This window comes from Glycine max, chromosome 10, assembly GCF_000004515.6.
Source record: "Glycine max cultivar Williams 82 chromosome 10, Glycine_max_v4.0, whole genome shotgun sequence".
NCBI classification, from domain to species: domain Eukaryota; kingdom Viridiplantae; phylum Streptophyta; class Magnoliopsida; order Fabales; family Fabaceae; genus Glycine; species Glycine max.
Genome location: NC_038246.2, coordinates 40,609,409 through 40,631,249, shown reverse-complemented (window position 1 = coordinate 40,631,249; position 21,841 = coordinate 40,609,409). Strand labels below are relative to the sequence as shown.

Here is a 21,841-nt window from a genome sequence, read left to right as displayed (position 1 = left end):
ATTCTTCCAATGGCATTAGCAATTCTACTCCAAAATCTCAGTGAACATTTAACGATAAATCTTGAATATCTGAGTTACATTTTCAGGATTGGTTGAATAATCATAATAAAAACTCAGTTTTGGAGGCGACATAGTATCGAAACCTAAGATGAACAACATCCTTTTTTTGACTGGGCAGCCTCTACGTCCCCTTCCCCTTGTAGTACAACAGTCTTTCCATTTTCAATTCGGGTAACATCCTGTTTGTTGAGCTCTTGAGAAATCATAACCTTCCGACTTAGGATGTTATAAATTTCCTTAACGACAGTTTCAAAAGCAGCTGCTACATTTGATGAATCAAGAGCTGATGTCTCCATGAAGAACAAACCCTGTGCCTCAGCTAAGGCCTTGCCTTCTGCGGTAGCCACCTCCCTTGCATCTTTAAGATCTGACTTGTTCCCAACAAGTATTGTCACAACGTTCATGTCAGAGTGAGCTGTTAATAAATAAACCAGTCCATTTAATACTTGTATTATAACATTCACAATCAGAATATGTGAATATATGTTTTTGAAGCAAGAAAAAACAAACATACAAGTGGCCTATCAATATATGTTCATGACTAAGGTCCTATTTTGATAAACTAATCCACAAGTACTTAAAAAAGAAAATAAGAAAGTAAATTGAAATGAAGTTATCTCAAATTTACCTTATGGATAAACTAGTTTGTATAAACTCTTTTATTTAGCTTTTCATTTTAACCTACGTATAAGTTAATTTTAGTTTATGGAGAAGGGTTTTCCAAACAGGCCTAAAAACCAAAATCACCATTTTTTACTAATTAATATTAAACCACGTTTATTACAAGGTGTATATTTATGCAATAAGATAATGTTCATTAACTAATAAAACAGAATCATCTTAAGAGAAAGACTAAAGATTATAATCTTGTTTATTTACCAATAGAACCATATTAAGAACCAATAAGCCATTAAATTTCAGTATCATAATCGCATAATGTTTTTCTAAATTGTACCAATACCAAATTGAAGAACAAGTTAACATCCTAATTCAGAAACCTCACAGAAAATAAGCATGAGAAAAACTGCAAGATGGTAAAAAGGGTTCAAACATAATTGTAATTCTTACTGTGAAGTTCATTAAGCCATCGGCCTATGCTATCAAACGTTTGGCGCCGACTGATGTCATACACCAGAAGAGCTCCAACTGCACCCCTATAATATGCAGATGTAACAGCTCTGAACCTCTCCTGCCCAGCAGTGTCCCATATCTGTGCTTTAACTTCCTTTCCATTAATATCCATCTTCTGAGTTTGGAACTCTACTCCTATAGTTGACTTCGAATTAGGATAAAACTCATCCCTGGCAAATCGTGCAAGTAAATTTGATTTCCCAACAGCTGAATCACCAATTAAAACAATCTTGAAGAGGTAGTCCTCAGTCTTCTCTTCTTCATTATAAAAAGCCATCTGTCAGACCTAAGGATTGCCAGTGTGTAGAGGAAAATCAAACATCTATAATCATCATGGACTCTGGCCCTTTCCAATACTAGAATGTCACCTTCACCTAAGATGAGAACAAGGATCAGAAAACAAAAGAGCGACTGCTAACAAAGAATTACAGAAGACAGGAAGGCTATATTAGTGAAACACATTGCAGTTCCACAAGAATCTTGAATATAATATATTTACCTTATGAAGCCACTGTTGACTGTTTCTAGCACATACAACTGTATCCAACATTGGCATCAAGCCCCCCGATTCAAACAAATCAAAACTTTATTGAGTACCTGAAAGCATCAGTTTCCAAAAAGCACCACTGTCAATGAAGTATTATGTTTAATTCTATGACTTCTATTCATATCTAGGGAGTATTCTCAACGGTAAATTATTTCCAGTTCTTTTTCCATTACTGTTTCTTGAGAAAAAGAAATGCTACTTCAAGTGAGAGTCAAATCAAAATGAAATTTGTTTCCAAAAATGGAAACAATTGTCCATTAAACCACAGATCTGGCAATACAACCAACAAGCAGATAAGAGATGGGCAAGTTTAAAATATCAGAACTCTCAACCATAAAAGTATCTCATATATAATGACAATTCAACTGTACCATAATTTAACATAGGGTCAACAGCAATTGAGGTTTTGGCTTGCAAACAAGCACTTCCCACAGCCCAATTAGATTGGTAAAATGGCGAGTTTGATGGAAAAGAAGGGAAGCAGGAGAAAAAGATCAGAGATCAGAGACTTTCTAAACATATTTCGATCCATTCTTTGTTTTAGAGGGAACTTATTTGACCCCAAAAAATAATTGTTGGCAAAGGACAGCCCATGTGATGGTAAGTTTAAAAATTTTCAAGGTAAACTCTAAAATGATGGGTTCTAAATCATTTTCGATAGTTATTTTCTTAGATATCTAGATAGAAAATTATGCAAAAGGTAAAGTCAACAAATAAAAATACCTCAACCTCCTTCTCTTCTTGTATTCCCCTCAACTCTTCAACTTTAGCTTACCCTTCCACCAAGTCTTTATAATCTCAAACCCTGGTATTGATTAAAAATGAATTAGATAATTCTTACTGAGAGATAAGGTGATTTTCTTAAACAATACAAAAGGGTAAAACTTAAACATTAAATAAGAGATGTCAGGTAGGCCCATATCTATAACCAAAGGCAATATGATTTCAAGAATCAATTAAGATTATTTTTATGTTGTTTTGATCCGGGAATGATACAATCTAATAGGATAAGGGATGGTAGTTGTTGTTGAAATCCTCAAATATTGTCATGTCTCAGACAATGATGCTAACGTTTGCAGAGTGCAGTAATTTTATGGAGCATAAAGGATGTAACCAGCTTTTATAAAAAAGAGACAAATTATTATAATTAGTTTTTGGGTGGAAGGACAAAGGATAATATTATTAGAACAAAGAATGAAAGATTACAGAACTAGCAAAATCCATCAAAACAAAGGCACAAAAAAGATAGAAAAGAAAAACAAAAGTCATCAATAGTCAATATAGTATGTCCCTCCGCATTTGTTATGAAAGTTTCCTCGAAGAGAGTGTACCAAACACCAAAGAGAGGCCACAAAAAAGATCCTGTCCCATCCCATGCCAGATCTGAGAAAATTACTTCAAAGTATTTTACTCAAGCCACATACACCAAGAAGTAGCATAGATGAAACGACCCTTCTTTTACGGCTATAACAAATAATGTCCTCTAATATTCACAAAACATTTTCCTTTTTATCTTTAAAAAATTCTCCTAAATAACGTGATCCTCATATAACATGTTGAGGCAAACCAACAATAACTACCTAACAAGAATTCCTCTCGAATCTTTGAACACCATTCTTAGAAACAGCAATGATAACTATTCTCCAAACAAGTCTTCATCTCATTATATTAAAATCATCACACTGATTTTCATTATTGCTATGCCATAGACAATACATAATCTAAATGAACACTTAACATGTTATAGTAATGAAGGAGACAAAGGAAACCTCCTACGAACTCATATGAAGACATTAAGGGCATGCTTGATTTTCTCCTCACCTTTTGGTTTTAAAATCTCTTTTCTAAAATCATTTCATACTACTCAACAATCAATTCCTCATCCCAAAGTCTATTAATTGTCTTTATAAAGACAACTCCTCTTTAATTATGTCTTTATAAAGACAAGTCCTACCCGGTGCCTTGCACTACCATCCACCAAGTGTCTAATCAACCTTGTTTAGTTATGACAAAAAACACATACATCCTAACCCTAACTCTTTCAATCAGCATTTCTCTCTCTAAAATTTGTCTCCAAAACAAACACACCCATTCCACACACACAATACAAATATTAATTGACCTTTCAATAAATGAGTGGTCCCTACAACTCCTTTTGAATCTAACTGACTCATTTTAAAACTCATAGCTAATTGTATCTAGTTGTGTAGCAATCACTACTCAAAACAAAACAAAAAAGAAAAAAATAAAAGAGAATGAACTAGAAAGTAGGGGTTCAGTTAAACCATTCACAATCAACATTCTTATTTCAATTCAAATTTCAAAATAAAACTCAGCAAGTAACGGCAACATGCCATGTAACCTGCGCATCAATCCCAAACCCTATGTTAATTGCCGCGTGTCCAGAACGAAGAAGAAGAAGAAGATGATGATGTATCATATGGCTACACACTCTCTTTACCCAAACACGAACAGATAAACACGCAAACCAAGGGCACGGAAATCGAACTATTACATTATATATGCAACAAGTCAGGCAAAGTATAAATAAAAACAAATAATAATATAATAATATACAAAAGCTGAAGCATATAGAAAACTGAATCAAGTTCAGATAAGTTTGCAATGTAACTGAAATTTCTCCTGATGCGTTAATCAATCAATCAAATTATTCTTCGCGGTGTAAAACACGTAAGAAGAAGAAAAAAAGAGGGGAAAATGAAAAAGAAAAGGGAAAATTGCGAAGGAATTGCAAAAAAAAAAAAAGGAAAAAAAAGGAAAAGCGTGATTGAGGAATTGCCTGAGAGAAGAAGGGAAACAAACGGGGAAAGGAAGAAAAGAGAGAAGGGATCTACCTTGTAATGTTGGGGCAGACGGATGTGTTTTCAACGTTTGCGTCTGCGGGTTATTTTGGTGAAACTAAACTAGTACCTTCTCTGCATCAATTCCTTTTTTCTTTTAGTTCCTTTTTAAGTAAATTACTTTCTCGTGTATTTTTAGAAAGCATTTATTTGACAAGCCTGTGAAGAGATGTTGTACTTTTTTTAATATATTTTTTAGTAAATTAACCATGGATTGCCAAGTATTCCATGAACCGGCTTGGATCAATTGTTCCAATTTAACCAGTAAATCATATTCTTGGACTGACTACTAGTTGTTTCTGTCTCTTTCTATTACCCACTTTATTTAAAATATTGAAGTAAATTTTTTTAAAATGTTAATAACACTTTTCAAGGTACTTAAACACTGTCCTTTGTTAATTTTTTTAATCTAACTCATCTATATTTACTGGAAAGATCTTGATGAAGTTAGGAATATTATTTGGTTATCAATGACATCTCTTGTCCTTGTCATAGTTTGACTTATCTAAATCATCCTTTTATATTAGTTTTTTTTAGAAATGTTAAGGAATACATTTTTAACACATTCCTTAAATTATATTTTTTTCTAATTGATGAAAATTTATTAAAAAATTTAAAATTAAGAAAGAAAGTCATTAAATATGATATGGGACTCATCAATTTTTATCATTTTCAATAATTCCAAAAAATTAGAGATAACATGTGTTGAAGGAGTATATTTCTAATATTTCTCTTAGTTTTTATATATTAATTTATGAGAGACTAAAAATATAATTTAAAAAAAATGCATGACTATCAATATAATTAGCACATCATCATTTTACACACTTGATAATAAAGACTAAAAATATTAACAAAAAAATAATAATAGTAATGCTAAGTTTTTTTAAGAATAAAATAAAATTCAAGGAAAAAACATATTTAATCAAAATACTTGATCAACAACTCTTTAATTAAACTATTGACCTTCAGTCAAAAAATAAATAAAAATTAAACTATTGACAAAAAACACACAATTTGTGCACAAATTAAATTTTAAGTTGGCTCCTACAATTTAATTTTTTGAGTAGTCAGTTTTCGACCAAACAATCAATTCTTTAAAGTTTCCCGTTGGAATGCACCAATGATGTTGCGATGGAAAAACACGAGAAAAATAATGAAATAGTTAGACCACTTATATATTATTTTATTTTATTTTTTAATCTTATTGGATAAGAAATATTTACTATTTTATTGACCGCTAATTTCTGTTAAAAAATCTTACTGATCAACTTTAGTGAGATTCTCCTCTCTTAATCACATATTTTTTTATCCACAAGACTCGAACTCTAGAACTTGCATAAGAAAACCGAGTTCAATATCACTTAAATTAATGACTTATTAGTCATCTCATACATGCTTGATGTGTGTTGAGAAAAACAAGCTAAGTGCTAACCGAAATTTTATACTGGCAATTTCTTACATGTGCTTCTTGTGTGCATTTTTCATTCACTCATACTTTCATTATCTTACATGGAACCGTAACGAGATTTGGCCGGCACTAAAATTCTGAAAACCCACGCCAATCATCAAATCAATGCAATTGCAAACCTATCATAGGGTGACCATCACCAACGGCTGCAAGGCCCCATATATGATGAAACACTTCTTTACATCCTCAAGTGTCTTACTCCAACGGTTAAGATAACTTAAATTAATCTAACAGTTCAAATTTAACTGCATTGTCACATGTCATAACTCAAAATCTGTGACCTAGAATAACGGAATGCTACACTACACGCAGGGTGTAATACAATTTTCCAAATAAGATGAGCTAGCCAAATCAGTAACTTCTTTTCTCTTCTATTTCTTTTTTGCTTTTCCCAATTACATAAGGAAAATTAATATCTTTGCAAAACCGAGAAAAGTGATGGCCTAGTTCCACAAGCTTCAGCCATTGTGAAATATTCCTAGGTCCGGACTTATATGGAACTGTGAATCTGGTGCAATGCTATCCTCATTAACTCAGTCACCTTCAAGTTCGGCACCAAACTGCTCCAGCCGAATGGCATCTTCTTCCAGATCCCGGACTAAGGCATGGTTAACTGAACCATCATCTTCACTGGCATGTATCTGTCTACCACCAAACCTGATAAAATAAATGAGGAAAAAAATGGCTAGAGTTCATATACAAAGGAAAAAGGTAAATGAAAATATAAAGGAGAAAAGAAAAGGCAAAAGCAACTGCAAAAATGAGAAGAAAAGATTCTCATAGGAAACTATAATCTAAGCACTTATAAAAGAGCTTGCAAGTGCAAGGTGATTCCAAGAGAAAGTCTAACTACACAACATGGGTTCTTAATCCTTGATGTTCAACTGAAAACAAAAAAAATCAAAGAATCAAATAGTGACAGGCAGCTTAAGGGAGATAAACATTTGACTTTTAAGAAGAAAATTACAGAGGATGATAATTGAGAATCACAAAGTAGTGCTAATCTCATTTGGGATAAGATGTTTAAGAAGGTTGCTAAGCCAATCTCAGGAGAATCAAAAGGTTTTGGATTGAGAGATAAGGAAGCTAGGTGGTAGAATGGAAGTGTTTTAAGGTAGGAAATAAAAAGAAATAAGACTTTATCCAGGTGTAATAATTCTAAAAATTGAACAACTTTTCATAAGACTAAATGAGTGTTTAATACAGTAGTTTCTAAATTTACAAAAAAAAAAAAAGATCAAATCATATAATTAAACTAAATTATACGGGTTTTTTAATAACCACCTACTAAATTATATGATTTTTTTAACCACCTAAGTTTCTGCCCCTGAAACTTTCAACTATTTTACTAGTACCTTTCCTAGTTGATGATGAATGCCTAAAATCAGATTTGGAGATGGTCAACTACAGAAAGTCATAAGGCCAAGGTTGAGCATGCTGCTTATATGATGCAGTAAGTTGCTACTACATGAAGGTTATGCATATATTGAACAAGAAGAAAATGGACAAAACGTAGATATAATTACCATCTTCCATTCATCAATTCTATGCACTTTTGGGCATCCTTCCTATCCTTGAATCTTACCAAAACAACTCCCTGAGGATGGTTCTCACATATCTACAGGAGAAAACCAGCAGGAAACATGAAAAAGCAGAGACAAAATTAGGGAACACAAATACAACAGTTGCTTGAATATGAATATATGATAGGTATGAGTAGTAACACTACTACAGTACACGCTCAGGATACAACAAAATTTCTAAAAACTAGGGCAAGGGTGTGGGAAGATAAAACACAAAATTATGGAAATATATAAATCAAGTAAATGAATTAGAAGATATATATACAATTTGCATAACAGAATGTAAATGAGTTACAAGATATCAAGAGTTGCATGATAAATTGATAATATTTCTAAAACTCATCTCCCCTCGTTTTAAAACACTCCTAAACAAGGGGTAAGTTTACTTAAAATCTTCACCTCCCAAATCCACCATCCAAACATAGCCTTAGGAACACCTATAACATCACAGATTTAGTAAGGACTAAAGGAATTATAAGCAAAGGAAAAATAAACATAAATGTATTTTTCACTCAATTGATTTAATTGGTAACAAAATATTTATTAAAAAAGAAAAAAAGATGGAAAAAGAAAAGAATATTCATTTTTTAAGGCACATAGATCAACTACCTTGACTGAATCTAAAGGACCAAGCTTTGTACACTCCTCTTTAACATCTTCTTCTAGTTCTAAACGCAGATTTTCATCAGCCTGCATAGATTGGGTAACATCAGCAAATGTCCAACACGAGAAATAGTAGAGAAATAGCAGTGATTCCTGGGAGAGCAAATTTTAGTTCAACAGTTGTATGAGAAAAGCAGGAATCCTATCATAGTTATTAAAAATGTACCAACCATATCTCATTCAAAAGTAAACTAAGGGGGAGAGATTGCCTGAGCCCACAAGGAGTATCAAGTCTAACTCATCCCTAAACTAGGTCATGGGGGAGAATATTGTGCAAGCCTTGTAAGGAATATTTTGGTCATATTTCTAGCTTATGAAGAAGTGGAAAATCACAATAATAATCATTATCATCCCAATAGAAAAAAAAAAGATTAATTGGGATCACATAAAGTACTTATTCTAAGTATGTACGTTAGAACTTTTAAAAATGTAAAAAACTTCAATAGCAGTTTGTTTCTGTGGTCTATATAACCATGTCCAAATGCTGCAAATAACAGGATGAGAGAGATGATTGTTGCTCAATAGAGAGAGATGAGAGAGAAAGTGAGAGAGGGGGTGGGAAAGAGTAAGGAGTAACAAGGAGAGGAAAGAGAGAAATACCGAGAGACTGAGAAGGGAGCCCCATCGGAACCAACCTCGAAACAGAAATGGACAACACTACGTTCGAACCAACTGGAGGATCGGACCGTCATAACTTCCTATTATTTCACACGTTTCTCCGACGAAGTAAATGAGAAGGAGCTGAGGAAACACTTCAAGAAGTGGGGAGATGTCAGAGAGGTATTCATAGCCAAACAAAGAAACCATGAATGGCAGGAGGTACAGGTTTGTCAGATTCAAAGGTGTAGAAGACGAGAGCCTGCTTGAGAGGCAATTGGACAACGTCATTGTTGAAGGTCTGAAGTTATATGTTAATCTCCCACACTATGGAAGGATGGGGGGAGGACAGCCGAAGACAGAAGAAAAAAGACAGGTGCTAGGGAACCGAAAAAGACAGAGGAACAGGACCATATTCAAAGAGGCGTAAGAGCAAAGCAAACCTCTTACGCGGAGGTGGTAACGGGGAAGAGGAGGGAAGCACACAGTGGCGAGCGTGGGTTATCGTCGGTATACTTCGAGCCCACAGAGGAGATGCTGAAATGGCTGAACGATGCGTGGGTCGCTAGGCTGTCAAATCTGGCAAATTTTGATAAGGTGGAAGATCAGCTGCGGTGGGACTATGGAATGGATATCTCAACCACGTATTTGGGGGATGATATGATCCTAATTCTTGGACTCACTGATGAAAGAGTTGAACAACTAATGAATGAAGTTGGCCACAGTACGCTTCCCCTGTTTTATTCGTTGCAAAAGTGGTCGCCGAGCCTGCGTCCGGGATATAGGCTGGCTTGGGTACACTATTGGGGAATCCCAATCCTAGCATGGGAAGTGGCGGTCATCAAGAAGATTTTGGGGGTAATGGGGGAAGTACTGGAGATTGATGAGGAGGTCGAGGAACGACGGCGGATGGATAGAGCCAGGGTGCTTCTCAAAACACCATGGAAGCCATCTATTCAGCACACTGTCGTTGTGCATATCGGCTCAGAGGTGCACGAAGTCCAAATATTGGAAGAAAGAGGCCCAAACGTCGACTTACGGCAAGGAACAACATGGACAGGGGCAATGTCATCGGAAGAAATAGATTCCAACGGGAGCTTTATGGAATCTCCGACATCGGATAAGTCACAGGCCCGGATCGAAATCGCTACAAGGGACGAGGAGGAGCAGCCAAATGGTGTCGTCCGGGATATAGGCTGGCTTGGGTACACTGTTGGGGAATCCCAATCCTAGCACGGGAAGTGGCGGCCATCAAGAAGATTCTGGGGGTAATGGGGGAAGTACTGGAGATTGATGAGGAGGTGGAGGAACGACGGCGGATGGATAGAGCCAGGGTGATTCTCAAAACACCATGGAAGTCATCTATTCAGCACACTGTCGTTATGCATATCGGCTCAGAGGTGCACGAAGTCCAAATATTGGAAGAAAGAGGCCCAAACGTCGACTTACGGCAAGGAACAACATGGACAGGGGCGATGTCATCGGAAGAAATAGATTCCAATGGGAGCTTTATGGAATCTCCGACATCGGATAAGTCACAGGCCCGGATCGAAATCGCTACAAGGGACGAGGAGGAGCAGCCAAACGCTGTCGTTTCGTGTCGATTGAGCTCACGCACACACGACGACGGAGACGCTGGACATGCATGGCCTTTACCCAGTGGTCGAAGCGAATGTAGAGACCCAATGGGTAAAGGTAATGACCTGCGGTCACACCTTGACAGCCAAAAAGGAGGCGCAGTGGAAGCCATGGGAGGTAATGTTGCAGAACGGGAAACGGGAATCTCGAGGGGGAGCGGAACTTCCTTGCCATCCGAGGTTGGGCACCAACGAAGATCAGGGGATGTCGGGAAGGGGACAGGGTTTGCAGACCAGGACAGATGCATAGAAAAGGAAAGTGGGTCAGACGGGAGAAAGGGGCAGAGGGTGGAAGAGGGCAGCGGAAACCAGAGGGGATCACAGGAGCAACAATTAAAATCAAATGACTTGGGCCTCACTACGCACCCCCCCTAGAACGTGCACCCCCCCTAGAAGCCCATTAAAACAGCTTGCCAACGCACAAAATAATATTTTAGCCACAGCTACCCCCTGGAAGGTGTTTTCCAGAACCAAGAGGTGCAACAAGCAAAGGAAGGAGAGCATGGGAATTTCGGAGACCCAAATTCCGGACACATCACCACAAAAGAAGACATTCCAAGGGTGGCATGATACCAATCAGCAAAAACAACAGCAGAGCATAGGCAGCAATGAGGACCTGTCACAAGACCAACAAGTGAAGGGCCTTAGTGAAAACACAGAGAAACAATATGATGGGGAGAACATGGCCTTAGGAGAAAATTAGAAGAATGAAGCAGCAACCATTTGGGCTATAGCAAAAAAATTGGGGGTAAATGCAGAAGAAGACAATGGGAGGATGGAGGAGAAATTTATGGCAATGGAGGAGAGAGACAGGAATGAGGCAGAGAAGTGGGGAATATCAGCTATATCCCATGAACATTGTCACATACAATGTGAGGGGGTTAGGGAGGGGGGTAAAATGGGCAGCAATAAGGAGGTTGATTAAAAAGAAGAATGTAGATATGATATGCATCCAAGAAACCAAAAAGGAGATAATAGAGAAAACAATGTGCCAGGCATTGTGGGGGGATCCAGCGGTGTCCTGGGAGATGCAGCCAGCAGTCAACTTAGCTGGGGGACTCCTATGCATGTGATGTGACAAAAAATTCAAATTAGAAAGGAAGGTCAGCGAAAATGGGTTCATTTGGATGACAGGGCAGTGGATTAAAGAAGCAGTGCAGGTTAACAACGTATTCGTATACTCGCCATGTGACATACAGAACAAAAGAATGTTATGGGATGTCATCAAGCAATTGAAATCAGCAAACCAGAGGGGCCTATGGTGCATTTCGGGGGATTTCAACAACATCAGAGATCCTGCGGAAAGGATAGGAGTGTGCCAAAAGAAGATAGAAGAGAGTAGTATAAAAGAGTTCAATGAATGGATAGATGAGTTGGAGGTGGAGGAAGCGCCATGGGTAGGAAGAAATTTCACGTGGTTTAGACCCAACGGAGCTGCAAAGAGTAAGTTGGATCGATTCTTTGTGTCTCCCGATTGGCTCACAAAATGGCTTGGAAGCATCCAACAACCACTAGATAGAAATTTTTCTGACCACTGCCTAGTTGTGCTTCGGTCTAAGTTTGTAGACTGGGACCCAAAGCCATTCCGGATCCTTGATTGCTGGCTTGCGGACAAATCCTTCAATTCGATTGTGCAGGAGTGCTAGCGGACCCACCAGCAAAGTGGATGGGGCGGATTTGTGCTGAAAGAAAAAATAAAGAGATTGAAGAAAAGGTTGAAGATATGGAACAGAGACCAGTTCGGTGATACCTTTAAGAGATACAAGAAGATTGAGGGAAAACTGAATCAGATGATAGTGAGCACAATACATAGACAGCTATCTACTCAGGAGGTGCTAATCAGGAAACAACTTCAAGAAGACTTGTGGGTAGCTGCACAGTCTCATGAATTTTTATTACAACAGAAAGCAAGAGCCAGATGGGTGAAAGAAGGGGACTGTAATTCCCGCTATTTCCACCTGCTGGTTAATGCAAGCCGAAGGGATAATACTCTACAGGGACTATGGATTGATGGAGAGTGGGTTGAAGAACCGGCAAGAGTAAAAGAGGCAGCCCGCCTATTCTTCCTACAAAGGTTCCAAGAGGAGGATCATAATAGACCCCACTTGGATGGTATTGAATTTCAGTCTATTGACCACCACCACAATGACATGCTAACAGGGAGATTTTTGGAGGAGGAAGTAAAGGAGGCAGTTTGGGGATGTGGGAGTGAGAAAAGTCCGGGCCCTGATGGAATTAATTTCAAATTCATCAAGAGATTATGGAACTTAGTAAAACCGGATGTTCTGCGGTTCTTGGATGAATTCTATGTCAATGGAATTTTCCCTAGGGGATGTAACGCATCTTTCATTGTGTTAATCCCTAAGGTGAGCAATCCGCAGTCGTTGGACGAGTACAGACCGGTCTCACTCATTGGATGCATGTACAAGATAGTAGCCAAGCTATTGGCCAACAGATTGAAGAAGGTTATGCCGATCATAATAGACGAATGCCAATCTGCATTTATAGAGGGGAGGCATCTACTACAAAGTGCAGTGATAGCAAATGAGGTGATGGAAAAGGCCAATAAAAGTCAAAAGCCGTGTTTAGTTTTCAAAGTGGACTATGAGAAGGCATACGACTCCATCTCATGGGATTTCCTGGTCTATATGTTAAGGAGATTGGGATTCTGTGCCAAATGGATTCAGTGGATAATGGGATGTCTAAAATCCGTCTCTGTATCGGTACTGGTAAATGGAAGTCCCTCGGCTGAGTTCTCACCACAAAGAGGCCTTCGACAAGGAGATCCATTAGCACCTTTCCTTTTCAATATCGTAGCAGAAGCACTGAATGGACTGGTGAGAGAGGCTATCAAGAGAAATTTATACCGAGGATTCTTAGTGGGATCAAACAGAGTTGATGTAAGCATCCTTCAATATGCGGATGACACAATATTCTTTGGAGAGACCTCGCAGGAGAATGTTAGGGCAATTAAAGCATTTCTGAGGATATTTGAACTTGCCTCAGGCCTTAAGATTAATTTTGCAAAAAGCTGTTTTGATGCATTTGGTATGCCGGAGAGATGGAAATCTGATGCAGCCAGTTGGTTGAATTGTAGTTTGATGTCCATTCCATTTACCTACTTAGGAATACCTATTGGGGCAAATCCGAGGCGGGGTCAGATGTGGGATCCCATTATAAAAAAGTGCGAGAGGGCATTAGCCAAGTGGAAGCAAAGACACCTGTCTTTTGGGGGGAGAGTGACTCTTATAAATTCAGTCCTAAATTCTATTCTCATCTACTTTTCGTCTTTTTTCAGGATACCTAAGAAGGTGGAGGACAAATTAGTCAGCTTGCAACGCAGATTTCTGTGGGGAGGAGGTCCAGACAAAAACAAGATTGCCTGGATCAAATGGGAGACAGTCTGCCTACCAAAAGAAAAAAGGGGCCTGGGAGTGAAGGACATAAACACTTTCAATCTTGCTATGCTTGGCAAGTGGAGGTGGCATTTATTCCATCATGAAGGACAGCTGTGGGCAAGGGTACTGAAGTCCAAATATGGCGGGTGGAGGGGACTGGATGAAGCAACTGGGAGTAACAAGGAGTCATTGTGGTGGAGGGACCTAAAGATAGCTTTTCAATCTACACCACAAGGAGAGGAGTTCAAAAAGGGGATACAGTGGAAGGTGGGGAACGGGGACATGATAAAATTTTGGAAAGATGAGTGGATAGATGGAGAGGCATCACTGGTATCATAGTACCCCAGATTGTTCTTAATCTCGTGCCAACAGAACCAATTAATCCAGCATATGGGAGGATACAAGGATGAGGAGTGGGAATGGAACTTATCATGGAGGTCACTATTCAACAATGAGATAACAATGGCCACTAATTTCCTAAGAGACATCGAGAGGAAGACAATACAAAGAAACAGAAGGGATGAGTGGGTGTGGATCACAGATCAAAGTGGACAATACACGACACAGTTTGCATACAATCTAATGAGGGGGGCAGAAGTTGAAGGGATACAGGATAAGGTTTTTGAGGAGCTGTGGCAATTAAAGGCACCAATCAAAGTTGCAGTATTTGCTTGGAGGTTACTAAGAGATAGGTTGCCTACTAAAGCAAACTTGCATAGGAGACAAATAGAGGTCACGGATAGGAGTTGTCCATTCTGCGGTAATATGGAAGAGGAAGTAGGGCACTTGTTTTTTCATTGCAGCAAAATTCTCCCTATTTGGTAGGAATCATCATCAAGGATGAATATCTCTGAGCTTACCCAAAAGACCCAAGGCAACATTTCCTCCAACATGGCTTCATCACATTTGGTGGGATAAGGACGACTAGATGGAAATGTTGGTGGCTGGCCGTAACATGGACCATTTGGCAGCAGCGGAATAAGATCATCTTCTCCAATGATTCCTTTGATAGTAACAAACTGATTGACGAGGCATCCTTTCTATTGTGGACATGGCTATCGAATTTGGAGAAGGATTTTTCAATACCTTTTAATCAGTGGTCTAGTAATATTAGAGAAGGGTTTTGGTATTAGGAAAGTCAATTCATATAAATTAGTAGCAGCTTAATGGTAGTATGGCAGGGTAGCCTGTTTTGGTTCCACTCTAGACTCTATTTAGTCTGATTAGGAACCATGTGAAAGGCTATCCAATTACATATGTATTTCAGTACCTCTGGAACTGTGTTTCATTAATATAATTACTTATCTTTGCTGAGCAAAAAAAAATATATATATATATAACCATGTCCAAAATGATGTGCAGGTATGGCCACTGTTATAGCAAGTTTCTAGTGCAATAATTGTATCAAGAAAACAAGCAAAGTTAAGTAACACCAACCCTCATTTCAGCTGGAGCAAACATATAACGAAGGATAACAGTTGCTGGAATTGAAACTTTTGCATCATCACGACCACCTGAGCCATACAATGAGAAACACATTACTATCAGGGATGCATGCTAAACAAGAAAATCAACTGAAAATGAATCTAAAAATCTCAAGTCAACCAAAATAATCTAAACTTCTCACTACTGAGGTTGAACAGGATTTTGAATATGAATGTGAGCATAGCATGCTTTCTAGATCCACCATCATCAAAAGCAGACAAGACAACAGAATACATTCTAGTAAAAAAAAATTAAATGATTCTCAAAATTTGCAATGGCTCTACTATTCAAAGAATAATATATTAGACTTCAATGAAACATCAATTAGTTAGCTCCAAAATGCACTCAGTAGTCATTTCATTGCTTCGTTTCCAAATTTTCTTCTAAGATAAAGGCTTCACAAACTCAAAAACTCAAATATAACTAAATAACTTTGTTTTATCAGACTTATGGTTAAGTTGTTTTCTCTATTTCTAGCATAGTTATTATAATCTTTCAATTCACAATTCAAATCCTACAATTCAGCTACCTAGCAATTCATATCATATGATAATCTCAAATGACTTTGTATCTTACAATACATGAATGAATCTGTACAATTTCGTATCATTGATAATTTGATATGAATGACACAATTCAACAACTCATTTTTTTTTTTCTTTTCTTTCACCAATTCTCACGAAAAAAATTGACATGTCATATAAGTTTAAATTGTTAAATGATAAGGAATTGAAGGGGCACTAGTGCCTATTTGACTATGCCACTACTTTATTTGTCACACACATTTAATGCATGCACTCTATTTTGGCTATTTCTTGCTTCCTTTCCATTTTTCTAAAATAAAGGCTTCACAAACTCAGATATAACTAATAATTTTGTTTTATATGACTTATTGTTAAGTTGTTTTATATATTTCTAGTTTATAAATATTACATTGAACACTATATAACATCTACATGATATATTTGAAGTGATTTTTTATTGCCTCTAAATCTTATAATTTGATACAAATTATGATTCAAAATTAAAAAATTAGCTTGGTGATTCACGATTTGAATCTCAATCTGATAACCTTTCTCAGTACACAACAAAGGACCTATTGACACAAGTAAAGACTTGACCCACTTACACCATCTAGAAATTTTTGGTAAAAATATTTCCCAGCAGGTAAATCAATGTTGCATTTTAATTCAAAAAATAAATGAAATGGGGAAATTAGGCTAAATTAAAGATTGAGGGAATCAGTCATATTCCAGAAACATCAACTTGAAAATTTTGGGAGACCAAACATACCCCATCCAAGCATTTTGTCTTCCACCTTTTTCAATTTCTTTTTCTTTTTATTGTCTACTTGCTTGGATACAAACTTGTCTCCTGCATATTTAAAAAAAGCTCCATCAAGCAACAGCAGGCATAATAAATACTAAATTATCAATTTAATACATGGATTTCCATATGACCATATCTAACAAAAATTATCAGAAGTTGTCATAGGAAACATTAAGAATTCAGTAGCAGTTACCTTTCTGCTCAAATTTAGCCTGGCTGACAGACATAGGGATCTTGCCATTAGGGCGAAGAGGTGCTCCATCTAAAATTTGAATTGCCAGAGCCACGGAAGGTTCCTAGTAAATGAAAGCATAATTGAAACCCTGTTACATCACAACTTTATGTCACAGGCAGAACAATAAGGGAAACAGTTACCTTAAGATATGTAACCAGAGCATCTCCCTTTTTCCTTCCTGTCCCTTTATCAACATAGAGCTTCACACGAGGCTTTTTGGTTTCCGGGTCCTATTATAACCATGATCATGGATTCATAAGAAGCCAGTGTGAGTCACGATACCCTCAAATAGCTAGTCTTCCATTTTTACAATCTTAGAATGTGTGTTTGGAGTTAACTCAACCCAAAAGCTAACTCATAGGGTGAAGGTTGTCTCCCACTTATATACTCTATCTTGACCTTATCTCTAGCCAATGAGGGACTTGGATTTTTCCCAATACACCCCCTCACACCCAATACTTTTTGAGCTTGATGCGTGGATAACATTGTGGGTGAGGTTGAATGAATCTAGAATAGGCTTTGATACCATCTTAGAATGTGGGTTTGGATCTAACTCAACCCAAAAGCTAGCCTCTTGTAAGGCACTCTTAGTGAGAACAAATTTGTAAAAGTTGCTAGGCCCTTGTGATTCACTTATGGTTAGGACATTGGCATGTGCATGTGCCCAGAAATGTTAATTCATACACGATATGCAACATACTTTGCTCTTCCATATGTAGAAATGTTAATTCATGCATACTTTTGGCAGTATTGAAGAGCTACTGTATCATTAGTTTATAGAGTGGCAACAGTGTTTTCCTTCCCCATAAATATAACATTTTTAAGACACTTCCAATCGTGAAAAACTAATGGATGACATGAATTATAGCTCAATTGTTTATAATTTTACAATTTACAATTGAATAGATAATATATAATGTAGGAATAGAAATATACCTCCTTTATAATTCCACATTTGGAAAATACCTCCACAATCTGCAATACATTACCCATGTCATGTTAATTATAGCAACAAAAATTACATTCAGGCAAATTTGGGCGAAAAGTTGATACTTACTTCATCAGTGGTAACGTCCTCAGGCAACCCAGTGACATAAACATGTGTATTGATCTTTAATTCAAACCAACTATCAGGGGGTTTATTAGCTTCCTGAAACAGAATGAGATCAATATATGCGCCATTTGTCTCCCAAAAGAGGTACTCATTTCCAAGTCAAAGCAAGAAATAAGAAAATGGATCAGGGTGAAACCATTGATAGACAAGATGGAAAGAAAAGGGGCACCTTCTTGTCAGTTTGTTGATCTGAAAGCTTCCTTTTTTCACCTGATACCACATTGGTATTATTTGCTTCATTTGTTTCTTCCTTTAAGGGAGGCACAGAAACACTCAATTTTGGACTATCTTCAAACTTTTCAGAGGCGTCAGAAATAGGTATTGTAGGAAAAACTTCCTCTTCTTCCAAGAAGGTCATCTCTTGAACCCCATAAGGCTCAGTGCTGCCAGTTGGATGCTCCTATGACATAACAACTTCATTAATTACACTAAAAAAATTCAATTAAAAATACATTCAATAAACAATCAACAACCTTGGCCCAAAGAATAAATAAAAAGGCATCATTGAGATTTATAGGGATACACACAAACACAAATAAGTATAACATGCCTCAAGGTTGAAAAGACAACATTCTGATTTCTGGGTACTATAATGAGAAGGGAAATGAAAACACCACATAATTCACAGGAAACAAAATGTGACTGGCAGAAACCAAACCATAAAGAGAAGTAATCAAATCCAAGTAAGAGAAAAAAACTACAAGAGTATCCAGAACAGAAACACTTTGGCTTAATTCAGTTTTTTAAAATATTTAGATTTAACACTTTATAAAAATTAAAACTTGTTAATGTATTAAAAAGCAAACAAAATAATTTACATTTGAGAAACACTTATTTATGTTTGCATAGGGAGGTAGTTCTCAAGAAATTTAGAGAAAGAGGAAGTATTGATTCCCTATGAATTAAAATTATCCTAGAACTAGAACTTGGTTTTAAGATTAAGATCTAGTGCCCAACAAAAGCCATGAAAATTCAATACCTAACAGCATTGTGATCAATGAACAGCAGCCACAATCTACACCAATGAAGCATTGAATAGATTCAAAGGAAAGACGAAAGGTGCACAAATAATTATTTAATAATTGTGTTTTGACAAAAAAAAACATATTGAATAGATTCAAAGGAAAGATGAAAGATGCACAAATAATTATTTAATACTTGTGTTTGGCAAAAAACATATACACAGTAAATCTCACAAGTAACTGCAACTCCTCCGAATAAGTAATTCATATGTTATCCATTAAAATTTTAATTATAAAATTGATAATAAAATAAATTCATTCATATTGTTTGGGCAATCATTTCCTTACAGACTGTTTCAGATTCCATTAGAGCCTTATAGTTAGTGTCTGTTTGGTTTGAATTTTTTATAATTGATTTTAGAAGTGTACACTTGTATTAATATTCTCGACCAATATCGCCTGTGGAAGTGCCAAATTGCCAAACATGGTGTATTCTATTTATTTTGGATGTGCACAGTATTAAATTGACAAATTAATATTCTATTTTATATCCATTTATTGGGATAACATAATCCCATCGGCATGGCAGAAGCTTCTTTTTGTTTTGCTTCTGCCCAAGGGGGATTGTGTGTGCTATATGAAGAATAAGTTCTGCTGGATGCCAAACATGAACTATTACAGCAATATTTGATTATTGGGATTCATTGCCCATTTGGCTTGTGCAGAATCTAAAACAAAAGACCCATCTTTTTCCAAAGCAATGTGTTATTAAGTCATCTCTTTCAGATGTCAACGTTGTTAACAGGCCATAATAGGCTCAAAACTGGAAACAAATACAACTGATCAGTTTGACAAATGTAAAATCACCCCTTTGAAACCACATAAGCCTCAAAAAACAGTTCAAACTTTAAGGAATGACAACTTGATTAAGGCTAATCTAAAATCCTGGGCATCAAAATTTAGTTTAAGCCTTTAGCCTATCTTCATTTAATCATAATATAACAAAGAACATCACTGGCCACACAAAGTATGAGAGTAAAACAAATATATTATGATGATGATAATAATAATAATAATAATAGCGATACACATGTCAGCACCAAACCTGGGGAACCCAAGCCCTAAGATTCCTATCCCACTTATATACAGTTCCATCATCATCAGTAAATTCTTCTTCACCCTCAGGTGGTGTCGAAGGTCTCTCAGAATCTTCTCCTGCCCCAGTACTGCCGGCATTGCCAGATAAGGATCCAAATTCCGATCCTTCCACCTGTGCCTCTGCCTCCTGAATCTCCTTTTGCCATCTTTCAAACTCATCAACATCAGGAGCAGACACTACATAACAGGTCACTCTCTAAGCTTCACGAACAACAACAACAACAAATAACTATAATAATAGTGGAAAATTCTATGCGAAAGAGAAGAAAAGTCATACCAGTAGTTGAAGAATCAGGTCCCTGCTGGTTAATTTGAGCCCACAGGTCAGAAACTGAGGACAAGGGCTGCCACTCACTCCTTCCTTCAGACCACACAAATGTATTTTCGGAGAGGTATCCATTCAAGAAATGCTCTGTCCATGCCAATTTCCATTTAAATATGACAAATAGAGGTTTCAATTTCAACATAAGACAAATGTGCTCAAAGTCTGAAACAGTGCTGCCTCAGTATTCACTTAATTAATTGGGGAACAAACATCAAAAATCAAAATATACAATACCTAAATACCTAACCCTAGCTCCACTCCACTCCACTCCACTTTTGTTCATTCAAAGGTAAAAAAAAGGAGTATCAAAGAACTCACTCACCGCGCAACTCTGAGAAGGCGTAAGGGCCAATCTGTTGCTGATCCTCGCCAAGAACGTACCATCCCACTTCAGTAATCTTTTCAGCTGCGAGAAACCAAATTATTATTGAAACGAAATCGAATAAGGAAATTAGTCAAATTAGTGGAACTAATCGTTTTTTTTTCTGCTGCGAATTAAAGTTGAGAAATGAAAAAAAAGGTAAACGGAAACAAGTGTGCGTCCATGAGTACCTTGCGGTTGCGGTGGTGGGTGGTGGCTCTCGTCACCATTTAGCGAAGTCATCGATTTTAGGCACAATTTCGCGGTTTCTGCGTTTGTACTGTCTATACAAGATTTACGATACAAATGACACTCTCTAGAAAGAACAGAGAAGCTGGGTTTAGGAAATGGGAAATAAGAAAAAGCAATTGGGAAAATCAATTTAATTAAGAAAATAAATAATAACAATTAAAAAAGTGTGTTTCAGAAATTGATATTTAAAAAAATATTAGGAACTAAAAATAAAAATAATAAATGTAAATGGAAAAATTTTATTAAAACAAATTTAAAAAAATATATGTGAGTTTTTTAAATGTTGACGTGACTTTTTATTTTGATTATTTATATAATTGTTTAAATTTATAATTCTTACATTTTTTAAATTATGATTATTCTCATTATGCATGTAGCATAAATACCTATAGATCACACATAAATATATTAAATATCGTAATGTTAAATAAATACTATTGTATTGAAATAAAAAAACAGTAAACATTAAATTATTTTAAATGAAATAATTTATAATAAACAAATTAATAGTACTTTGGAATAAATTTAAAATAATTTAATTAAAATATAAAAATAATATACGGATTTTTTATATAATAACTTAATTATAACTTGTTATATAATAATTAAAAATACGTGATAATAAGATTTAAATCTAAGATTTAGACAAATTACACAAATCTGTCTATACAA

The 21,841-nt window shown here is 36.4% G+C and overlaps 2 protein-coding genes across 8 annotated transcripts; both read right to left on the bottom strand.

Moving 5' to 3' along the window:
- Positions 1 to 37: 37 nt before the first annotated feature.
- Positions 38 to 4,880, bottom strand: LOC100805185 (ras-related protein RABA5a). 7 transcript variants are annotated; one of them, XM_003536116.4, is made up of 5 exons: positions 4,594 to 4,880; positions 2,462 to 2,543; positions 1,691 to 1,788; positions 1,129 to 1,565; positions 38 to 475 (listed from the first exon to the last, which is right to left on the bottom strand). In XM_003536116.4, the coding sequence occupies exons 4-5, from the start codon at positions 1,466 to 1,468 to the stop codon at positions 144 to 146; spliced, it is 672 nt and encodes a 223-aa protein (XP_003536164.1). In that variant the 5' UTR covers positions 1,469 to 1,565; positions 1,691 to 1,788; positions 2,462 to 2,543; positions 4,594 to 4,880; the 3' UTR covers positions 38 to 143. The 7 variants fall into 7 exon arrangements, with proteins under 7 accessions (XP_003536164.1, XP_040861716.1, XP_040861711.1 ...); XM_041005782.1 differs by having other exon boundaries at positions 4,371 to 4,596; XM_041005777.1 differs by having other exon boundaries at positions 4,539 to 4,596.
- A 1,385-nt stretch (positions 4,881 to 6,265) lies between these two features.
- Positions 6,266 to 21,277, bottom strand: LOC100804655 (splicing factor U2AF-associated protein 2). The gene is made up of 14 exons (XM_003536115.5): positions 21,109 to 21,277; positions 20,879 to 20,962; positions 20,509 to 20,643; positions 20,179 to 20,408; positions 18,281 to 18,511; positions 18,055 to 18,147; positions 17,934 to 17,972; positions 17,138 to 17,227; positions 16,956 to 17,058; positions 16,727 to 16,807; positions 15,386 to 15,462; positions 8,263 to 8,343; positions 7,597 to 7,688; positions 6,266 to 6,727 (listed from the first exon to the last, which is right to left on the bottom strand). The coding sequence occupies exons 1-14, from the start codon at positions 21,158 to 21,160 to the stop codon at positions 6,604 to 6,606; spliced, it is 1,512 nt and encodes a 503-aa protein (XP_003536163.1). The 5' UTR covers positions 21,161 to 21,277; the 3' UTR covers positions 6,266 to 6,603.
- Between the last annotated feature and the right edge of the window lie 564 nt (positions 21,278 to 21,841).

Bases quoted from the DNA above. Each gene is read 5' to 3' on its own strand.
- LOC100804655 (XM_003536115.5), bottom strand. From the start codon at position 21,160: ATGACTTCGCTAAATGGTGACGAGAGCCACCACCCACCACCGCAACCG. The intron at 16,808-16,955 runs GTAACTGCTACT...TTAAATATGCAG, and splicing joins GGCTAAATTTGAGCAGAAAG to GAGACAAGTTTGTATCCAAG. The intron at 6,728-7,596 runs GTAATTATATCT...TTATTTTATCAG, and splicing joins GAATTGATGAATGGAAGATG to GTTTGGTGGTAGACAGATAC.
- LOC100805185 (XM_003536116.4), bottom strand. From the start codon at position 1,468: ATGGCTTTTTATAATGAAGAAGAGAAGACTGAGGACTACCTCTTCAAG. The intron at 476-1,128 runs GTAAGAATTACA...ATTTATTAACAG, and splicing joins ATGGCTTAATGAACTTCACA to CTCACTCTGACATGAACGTT.